Genomic DNA, 9,453 nt, shown 5'->3' with positions numbered 1-9,453 from the left:
AGGCTCCGCTTTCTCATTAGACAGCAGGAATAATTAACCAGCGGCTGCTGGAGCTTTGAATTTAGGCAAAACACCTGGAGAAGAACAGCGCCGGTTTGTTCGGGCAGGATGCCCTCTTGCAGGGTGTCGGTCCTTTTTGTGGCTGGGGAGAAAATGGGCTCTTTGTTAACGGGCCACAGCCATGATTTATCTCGGGCTTGGCTTTTAGGTCCCTGAGATTAGGGCTGCGAGTGCCAGCGAGGGGCTGAGCGGGCTGGGTGAGTATTTCTGGGGTTTGTCCCTGTGCCCCTTGCCCTGGGGAAAAGATGCAGACAGGAGGCAAGGATGCTGTGCAGGGGGTTTTGTCTCTGCATCCTCTCTCTCCTAGAAAGGAAACCCCTAAATACGGTGTCGTGCAAGGGAAGGGATGCTCAAAACCGGCTCACCCCGGCTGATGGCTAATGCCATCATAAAATCCACACGGATTGCATCTGAGCCTCCTAACTTTTCATAGTGGCATGAAAACAGAGCAAAGCCCCACCAGCTCGGCTGATTATTTGGGAATAACTCAGATCTTAACATTCCAGGCTGAGACGTTGGATGCAGTGGGGTTCTTTTAAATACAGGTAAAATAATAAAACTACTTTTTTTTAAGGGTAAGTTGCCTGCCTAAGCACCTGCTTAGTGTTTGCTAACTGTGTTCAACTATTGGGGAAAAAACCCTGATATTTAGCCTAATCCAGAGCCCTTTGGTGGGTTGGTCCCTCACAGGCTGGTCCCTGGGCTCCTGCCCCTCCTTGGCTGGGCTGTGATGGTGGCTCCGTTGCATCTCTTCTCATCGCAGCCACCAGTGATATTTGGGAGAGTTTTCAGGCAAGATCACTTTATCTGGTTTCCTGGGATAGGGTTTTGCTGCCCCAGCCATCCCATTTTATGTCCCAGCTTGCAGGTTGGGCACTGGGAGGGTGTAAGCCATCCCGCTCCCATCGGATGCAGAGGTACCAGTAAACAGCTGCTCCCATATGGATAACACCAGCGCTTCCCTCTTCCAGTGGCTTTTAGAGCAGTTCCCTGTTTGCCCAGAGCACCCATTTTGGTACTTTTCTAGAAGACGCTTGCTTTTGCCTGCCCAGTCGAGGGGGGGAAAGAAGCTGAAATGTGATTTCCTCTCTCCATTCATTTTGTGGTTTGAAAGACCATTTTCAAATCTGCCCGGCGTCTTTTATGTCTGTTATTTGCTGGTGTGGTTTGTCGGGCAAAAAAATATCCCTGGGGGATTTACGGCGAAGGTGGGTGACTGCGGTGGGGGCAGGATGACGAAGGAAATATAGAAGCTGCCTGCGTCTGCCTGCAAGTTGTGGGGTGAGTCTCCATCCCCCGGCATAGGGATGCTGGAGCAAACCCAGCGGGATCGGTACAGCTCATAGCGCTGCGCCGGCTGCTTTTGAAAAGATGCACCGATTCTGAGCAAAATAAGGAAAAAAAAGCATCCTGGCTGAATGTCCCCCTCCTGCTTGCTGGCTGAGCTCTCCAAAGCCACGAGCGCCTGCTCTGAAACACTCAAAAGCTCCCTATATGTTTTTTTTTTTTTTGCTTTATTTCTGCCCCAGCAGCGTTTATGTGAAAGAAAAGCATAAGGGGACTTGGAGAAATGGCACTGGCCTGAAACAACTGTTTTTGGTTTTTTTCCCCTTCTCTCGCATGTAAAAGAAACGAGAATGCCTAATGGTGCAGAAAATTCATGGTAGAGCAACAAGTTTTCTGCGGAGCAGGGAAGGAAGGTGGGGAGGAGGGGAAAATCTCTGCCGGGGCATGGCCGTCTCGAAATAGCACATTTTCCGGAGGCTTTTCCCTGCCTTGAAGCATTTGCAGCTGCTGGGGGCATTGCATTCCCTGGGATTGCAGTAAGGGACTGATCCTGTACTGCTTGCAAGGCAGCCGAAGCAGCTGCAAAAGCATTTGTAGGGCTGGGTTAAAGCCACCCCTGGTTTCCCAGCGCTGTGTATCGCCACCGAGCAGGTACCATCCCCCTTTGGATGCTGCCAGGGTTATTCCCCTTGCAGCATCAGTACAAAGGAGATTTTACTGGGGACCGTCTCGGTAGGGGTGGGCAGAGTTTTGTTTTTTTTTTTCCAGGCTACCCCCTTGCCATCTCTGGCTTCACTTGGTTACCAGGATCCGGCCCTGGCTGGCGCAGACAGTCGGCGCATTGTCCTGGACCGGTCGAGTGTGGCAGGATGCTCCTGGCCGCCGCCAGCCCCCCCGCCCCAGGCTGGCCCTTTTGCTTTCATCTTTGTTTAGGGATGAGCTCCCTGGGGATGGGGGGATCTGCTTCTGGGGTCCCCCACCTGCCCTGGGGGAGAGGGTGCTCCTCCAGTATGGGAATAACCGGCTGCTTTAAAGGCAGCTTTCAGATTTGCTCGTTAATAGCTGGAGGAAATCCCTCATTCCGCTGCCTCGAGGCTCCTGACGCCTCCGGGGCAATCAAGGCGGTTTCTCAGCACTGCAGGATTATTTATCACTGTGCAGGGGGCACCTTTCCTCCTTGCTGCCTCCCACAACTTCTGAGGCTGCAAAATAACATGCAGGCGCTCCACAACCCCCACCCCACCAGCTCCTCCTCTGCTTGCACGTGCATTGACATGCGTGTGTGCACGCACATGCATGCACAGCCTGGACTGGGGAGCAACCTCCCTGAGCCTCGCTCGCTGCTCCAGGCATGCTGGCAGCTCCTAAATCCTAAACTACTAAATATTTAGTAAAATATACTTGGCGTACAAGCGTTTTCCACCTGGGGAGGGACCCTGGAGTGGTTTACGGGTGCTGTGAAAGCGGAGAACGAGGTTAAGGGCTGTGCTGGGACGGGGAGCTGCTGGGTCCCTCTGCAGTGCCATCTGCTGACTCAGCAGATGTGGGGGGGCTGGATCCAGCGTTTTGCCTTTCCCACCCCAGCTTCCCCAGCCCCACTTTCGGCTGCTCCGGGTCCAGACCCTCCCTGATGGAGGGAGCCGCATGGCAGGCAGGGAGGAAGAAAGCCCTTTGCAGGAGCGTGAGGGAAAGGGCTGGGTTAGCGTTTCTTCCCCCGGCCTGTCCTTCCCGGCTGTCGGCGGGGAGGTGCCGTGTGCCCGCCCAGGATTTTCCCTTCCTAAAACGGGAGCAACTGAAAAAAAAATTCCTCCTCCCCCTCCCTCTCTCCTTGTTTTCCCTGCGGTCGCTGCCGCCTCCCCGTCCCGGTGCAGCAGCCTGCGGATTATGGGTACGACCGCCAGCGCGGCGCAGCAGGCAGTCTCGGCATCCCCCCTGGAGAGCGGGGCGCCGGGCGACGGCAGCATGGAGGACCAGCACTCCCTCAGCATCCACTCCTTCCAGACGCTGGGGCTCCACAACAGCAAGGCCAAGTCCATCATCACCAACAAAGTGGCGCCTGTGGTCATCACGTAAGTCCTTGGTAGCCTCTTGCATCCCCTTGCTGCCACTTCCAGACCTCTGTTTTTCTGCACCATCTTCCCTAAATATTGCTTTTTTTTAATCTTTACCTATGCCATTTTTTTTTTCCTTTACCCACCCGCACGTGGCTTTTGCAGGTACAACTGCAGGGAGGAGTTTCAGATCCACGATGACCTGATGAAGGCCAACTACACGGTGGGACGCATTTCTGAGGCCACACTGGAACACTACCTTGTGCAGGTGAGCATCACTGCCACCTCATGCCAAACCCATTTCAGCCTGTGGTTTGGGGACCTCGGGGTTTTTTGGGGCTAATTTTGAAGATCACCAAGAAAAAGCCACTTTTCTTCCCAGCTGTGTTCAAGCCTGCTTGCTCAAATCCACTTGTTCCCCATCTTCTCTCTGCCCGTCTTGTTTTGCAGGGGAAATATTTCATGGTCAGGGATGTATATGGCAAATTAGATGTCTTGAACACTACCGGCAGCTGCGGCGCTCCCAATTTCCGACAAGCCAAAGGAGGTTATGCCGTGTTCGGCATGGGGCAACCCAGCCTCAACGGCTTCAAGCTTGTGCTGCAGAAGCTGCAGAGAGAGGGCCACAAGGTTGGTGGGATGGTCGAAATTGGGGTGGAAAAAGGCAGGAGAGCTTTTGGGCAGACTCTTCCCCTCTTCACAGGAGTGCGTCTTCTTCTGCATCCGTGAGGAGCCCGTGGTCTTCCTGCGGTTGGAGGGGGACTTTGTGTCCTATACCCCCCGGGGCAAGGAGAACCTGCACGAGAACCTCCAGCGCCTGCAACGGGGGCTGCGGACGGAGAGCCTGGAGCTGGCCATCCGCAAGGAGGTGAGGTGGGACGGGATGGGGGGGGTCATCACCCCAGCAATAACGGGGTGCATGCATTCCCCCAGCTCAGAGATGAGCGGAGGGGTTGTCGGAGGTGGTGGATGCCCCACAGGTTTTGATGGTGGTCTCCATCTCTGCTAGATCCACGACTTTGCGCAGCTGAGCGAGAGCGTCTACTACGTCTACAACGACATTGAGCGCTTGCGGGACGAGCCCCATGCCGTGCGGGTGCAGTGCGAGGAGGACATCCAGGTGACGGAGGAGGTCTACCGCAGACCTGTCTTCCTCCTGCCCTCCTACAGGTGCTGACAGGTTTTGATGGTGGTCTCCATCTCTGCTAGATCCACGACTTTGCGCAGCTGAGCGAGAGCGTCTACTACGTCTACAACGACATTGAGCGCTTGCGGGACGAGCCCCATGCCGTGCGGGTGCAGTGCGAGGAGGACATCCAGGTGACGGAGGAGGTCTACCGCAGACCTGTCTTCCTCCTGCCCTCCTACAGGTGCTGCCCTTCCTCCTCCTCCTCCTTCTCCTTCTCCTCACATATGGTCGGTGCCTTTGCTTTTGCAAGCTGGGCTGCCTTTCCTCTTGATACCCTCTTAAGCCACATGTCCTCCACCGTGGTGGGGACGAAGCCCCCCCACGGCCCCATCCTCCTAATGAGGGCTGTCCCCGTGCCCGGCAGGTACCACCGGCTGCCCCTGCCCGCCGAGGGAGCCCCTTTGGAGGAGCAGTTCGATGCTTTCATCCGCTTCCTCAGGGTGAGCTGAGCAAAAGCACCCAGCCCGCAGGGCCACGTCGGGTTGGGATTTGCTCCTGCGCCTGAGCAAGGATGCCTTGTCGGGGAGCGTGACTCCCTGAGAGCATCTTCTCCTGCTTTTGGCTTGACGCTGCCCGTTAGAAGATGCCTGTGCCTGAGGTTGCATCCCGTTCCCATTGCTGTAGACCCTGCTGGAGAAGTCCATGTTGTCCAGCTGCTTGTCCCTACCTCTGGCTGGAGGTGACCATCCCTCGCCACCTCCCAGCATCCCTGCAGAGGTGGCTCTTCCCTAAACTAGTTTGGGAGAAATGATCTGGATTTGATGCCAAGGCTTTCGATGGCAGGGCTTCTCTTTTTTTTTTTTTTTTCTTTTTTTTTTCTTTCCCCTGGGAGTTTTCATCTCGGTGGCTTGGGGACTGGTGGTGGGAACATCTCCTGTGGGGTGGACAGGCCAATGACCGCTGGCAGCTGGGGAGGGCGTGGGGACGCAGTAGATGGGACCACCCATTGTGCTGTCCTGGTCCATCCGTGCCATCCCCTGAGCAAAGGGGAGATGCCACCCACCCCTCCACGCCTGGGCAGGGCCATCACCTCCACCCCGGCCACGGTGGTGGCAGAACCAGCTCTCCTGGATGCCCCTGTGGTCCCCATCCCTCTGTCCCTCCCTCCTAGGAGAGCCCCAGCCTGCTGCGGCGGGACCCTGGCAGACCCCCGCCGGCACTGCTCTTTGGCTGCCAGACCGGTGTGGGCAGGACCAACCTGGCCATGGCCATGGGCACGCTCGTCCTCCACCACCACCGAGGAGCCGCCCAGAAGCCCGAGTAAGTGGGGCAGCCCCCGGGGCTGGGGCAGGGGGGATGCTCGTGCCCCCTGGGCCGGTTTGATCTCTCTCTTCTCCCACCCCAGCCTCCCCCACCTGCCTAAAACATCTCCCAGGGACAGGCTTCGGGTCATCCAGACCTTCATTGAGATGGTCCCCAAAGGCCAGCAGATAGTCGAGGAGGTAAGGGGGTGCCGGCGAAACCCCCAGCAGGGTGGGTGGGAGGGAGTAAGGTCGGTCCGACCCCCTTCCGGGGCTTGCTGAGCGGCTTTCTGCTTGCTCCTTGCAAGGTGGATGGTGCCATCGCCTCCTGCTCGGAGATGCATGACATGAAGGAAGCCATCTACGAGTACAAGAAGAAGCTGGAAGGGATCGGGGAGGACTATCAGATCCAGGTACGTTAATTAGAGGATCGCTCGGATGCAAGTTGCCTGCGCGGGGTAATTTATCAAGCTGTTTTTGCGCGGGGATGAGAAGAATGTAAATTCTGGAAGTCTGAAGCTTCCTGTGAGCTGGAAATTTCCCAGGGACGTGAAACCTGAAAGGTTGTGGAGCTTCTCTTTTTTTTTTTCCCCAGTTGTTTAAGAGCCATAAAATGGAGCAGGCTGGGATTTGGGGGAAAGCTGGCTGTTTTGGGCTTCGCTGTTGCTTCTGGTAGATGACCTCGGGGGCAAATAATATCCTGTGCCCTGGTTTCATCGGCTCTAAAATTGGAAAATCCACACCAGCCTGGCTGGTAAAAGTCCTCGGGAGCTGGGAGGGATTGTTGCTTAGAGGTTTTCCTGCAAATATAGTCACTCAAGGTCAAGCTTTCCTATCTGTAGATTTCCCCCCCCCCCCCCCCCCCCCCCCCCCCCCCCCCCCCCCCCCCCCCCCCCCCCCCCCCCCCCCCCCCCCCCCCCCCCCCCCCCCCCCCCCCCCCCCCCCCCCCCCCCCCCCCCCCCCCCCCCCCCCCCCCCCCCCCCCCCCCCCCCCCCCCCCCCCCCCCCCCCCCCCCCCCCCCCCCCCCCCCCCCCCCCCCCCCCCCCCCCCCCCCCCCCCCCCCCCCCCCCCCCCCCCCCCCCCCCCCCCCCCCCCCCCCCCCCCCCCCCCCCCCCCCCCCCCCCCCCCCCCCCCCCCCCCCCCCCCCCCCCCCCCCCCCCCCCCCCCCCCCCCCCCCCCCCCCCCCCCCCCCCCCCCCCCCCCCCCCCCCCCCCCCCCCCCCCCCCCCCCCCCCCCCCCCCCCCCCCCCCCCCCCCCCCCCCCCCCCCCCCCCCCCCCCCCCCCCCCCCCCCCCCCCCCCCCCCCCCCCCCCCCCCCCCCCCCCCCCCCCCCCCCCCCCCCCCCCCCCCCCCCCCCCCCCCCCCCCCCCCCCCCCCCCCCCCCCCCCCCCCCCCTTTTGCTTTCAAAAGCCATCAGGGTGGTTTTCCACGTTGGAAAGCCATGGTCTCCACTGTCTGACCGGGGGGCTCCTCACCAGGCGATGGATGGATGGATGGATGGATGGAGAGAGAATGCTCAGATGGAAACGCTGCCCCGATCCCAGCCTGTTCAGAGATTAGTGTTCCCATTTACATGCTGAATGCGGAGTGGAAGTGCCGGGGCCGGTTGTAAAAGACAATCTAAATCAGGTGCTGTGTGGCCAAAGCAAATAGGCTGGAGCAGAAAAGCACCATGAAAATGATTAAGTGGTGGGGGAAGAAAGCATTTACTGGCACTTTTTTGGTGTTTAGTGCCAAACCCCAAATTTTACCCCCTTTTTAGGGTGGATTTGGGTATGTTTGGTGCTGCTCGTGTGATGGCAGATACTCGCGGGGGAAGCTTGGGCATAGGGCAGAGGATTTTCCCACTGCCTCGAAGCCTTTCCCCGACTCTTCCCCGCTGAGGAAGGCTGCTCTATGTCATCCTCGACACCAGGGAAACAAACGGCCAGGGCACTGCCGTAAATTAGCAATGAGGAGTGTTTATTTGAAGTCTGCATGGAGCGAGAGCAGGTTTAAACAATGGCGACGGGCCAGGAAAATGTGCTGGGGGGGCGGACAAGGAGGGGAGAGGGGCTGATGCTCGGCCATCGGAAAAACCAGCCTGGGCTTGGTAGGGCTGGAGGGGCTGCAGGTGGTACCGGGGGGCTTTGCCGGGTGAGCTGGCAGAGTCCCACTTGCTTTTGGGGAGAGGAAGGGCTTTTCTGGGCCCAGAGGAATGATATCATGCTGGACTGTGGGTTTCTGCCCTGTGTTGGGGGTAAAAGTGGAGATTTAAGTCCTCAAGTGATGGTGATGCAGGGGTAGGTGCATCCTGGGGTGGGATGCTGAGCCACAGCTGGACCCCTGCAGTACTCAGCTCTCCACGGCTGAAACGCGAGTGGATCATCCCTCTTTTTGTCAAAAGCCTGTTTAAGGGGAATGTTAAGAGATTTACCTTGGGTGAGAGTGCAGGGCTGGTTTTTATTGCAGGAACCCAAGCACTTGGGGAGAAATGCTGCTCTGCCAGCAAACCCAGCATGGCTCCATCCTCGCAGGCTTTGTTTTGAGTTTCCAGAGCAAAGCCCACTGCCCTGCCTCTTGATAAATGACAGTGGGCCGGATTTCTCTTGCGAAGGACAAGTAAATATTCATGAGTGAACCACATAATGTCAGAGATGCGCAAGCCTGCTCACCGACCCCACCCCCTGTACATATACAGCCCCATTTTATAGGATTTTCCATCGTATCCTGGGCGGGGGGTCCCAATGGGCTGTCCAGGGATGCTCGCGGACCCTGTGCTGGGTGCTTCTTTGTTGGTGCCGGCATTGCGGGTGAATTTGTTGGATGGGATGTTCGGATGTACAAACCCTGCCCCGAGGCAGCGTGGGGGTTGTTTCCAAATTATGGAAAATCCACGGGTTTGAGGTTATGTCCCTGGGAGGAGATAGCTCTGCTGGGGCAAGCGCCTGGTTTGGGGAGGTAATGATGAAGATGATGAGGAGGAGAGCTTGCTTGAAGCCAGCTGCATAGGCTTCTGGGCATGAAGGGAAAGAGGAGACACTTGGAAATGGAGGATATTACAGGGCGTGTGGCTTATGTCTCTAATTAATAAGCTAGCCTTGCTGTTACTTAAGTTTGTCTAGCGTCATTTGGGGTCTGCCACCACCCATGAGATGCTGACCCTGTAGCGGGTCCTGGGGGTCCCGCTGGGCTCTGAAGGCAGATGGGGGGTCCCTGACCATTCCTCACATTACCCGGCGCATGGGGCTGGGAGGTGATGTCTCCGACAGGCTCCCCGCATCCCTACCTGCAGCATTGCTGGCACGGGGACCTTTCTCCCCAGGGGTGCCGCTGCCCGAGCATCTTTGCTGAAGGCCACGGAGGTGGCCCCGGGGTGGGGGCAGGACCCTGCATTAACCAACCCCCTCCCCTTGGGTTCGAGTCTTCTGTTAGCATCTGGACAGAATATCTACCCTGGGACAGAAATGCCCCTTGGGTCCAGTTGGAACCACTCCCGGTGTGTCCTTGGGCTAAAGGGAAGGTTTTGTTTGAGCCGAAATGCAAATTTATGTCTTTAAGCATCATTTAATACGGAAAACTTGAAATGTTGCATTTAAAGAAAAAAAAAAAGCATAAAAAACTATTCCAGATTGGGTTTTGTAGTT

The 9,453-nt window shown here is 57.9% G+C and overlaps 1 protein-coding gene across 1 annotated transcript in view; it reads left to right on the top strand.

Annotated features, from left to right (window-relative positions):
* Positions 1–3,221: 3,221 nt before the first annotated feature.
* The window catches only part of PALD1 (phosphatase domain containing, paladin 1), a 17,135-nt gene continuing 10,903 nt past the window's right edge, over positions 3,222–9,453 (top strand). The window contains exons 1-9 of the mRNA XM_009290589.2: positions 3,222–3,416; positions 3,564–3,666; positions 3,849–4,028; positions 4,102–4,266; positions 4,408–4,568; positions 4,952–5,027; positions 5,699–5,847; positions 5,933–6,029; positions 6,137–6,241. Coding sequence (XP_009288864.1) covers positions 3,232–3,416; positions 3,564–3,666; positions 3,849–4,028; positions 4,102–4,266; positions 4,408–4,568; positions 4,952–5,027; positions 5,699–5,847; positions 5,933–6,029; positions 6,137–6,241 — 1,221 coding nt within the window. The 5' untranslated portion in view covers positions 3,222–3,231. The remainder of the gene's footprint in view (positions 3,417–3,563; positions 3,667–3,848; positions 4,029–4,101; positions 4,267–4,407; positions 4,569–4,951; positions 5,028–5,698; positions 5,848–5,932; positions 6,030–6,136; positions 6,242–9,453) is intronic.

This window comes from Aptenodytes forsteri, unplaced genomic scaffold (genome assembly GCF_000699145.1).
Source record: "Aptenodytes forsteri isolate BGI_AS27 unplaced genomic scaffold, ASM69914v1 Scaffold349, whole genome shotgun sequence".
Taxonomy (NCBI): Eukaryota; Metazoa; Chordata; class Aves; order Sphenisciformes; family Spheniscidae; genus Aptenodytes; species Aptenodytes forsteri.
This window is presented reverse-complemented; position numbering and strand designations above follow the sequence as displayed.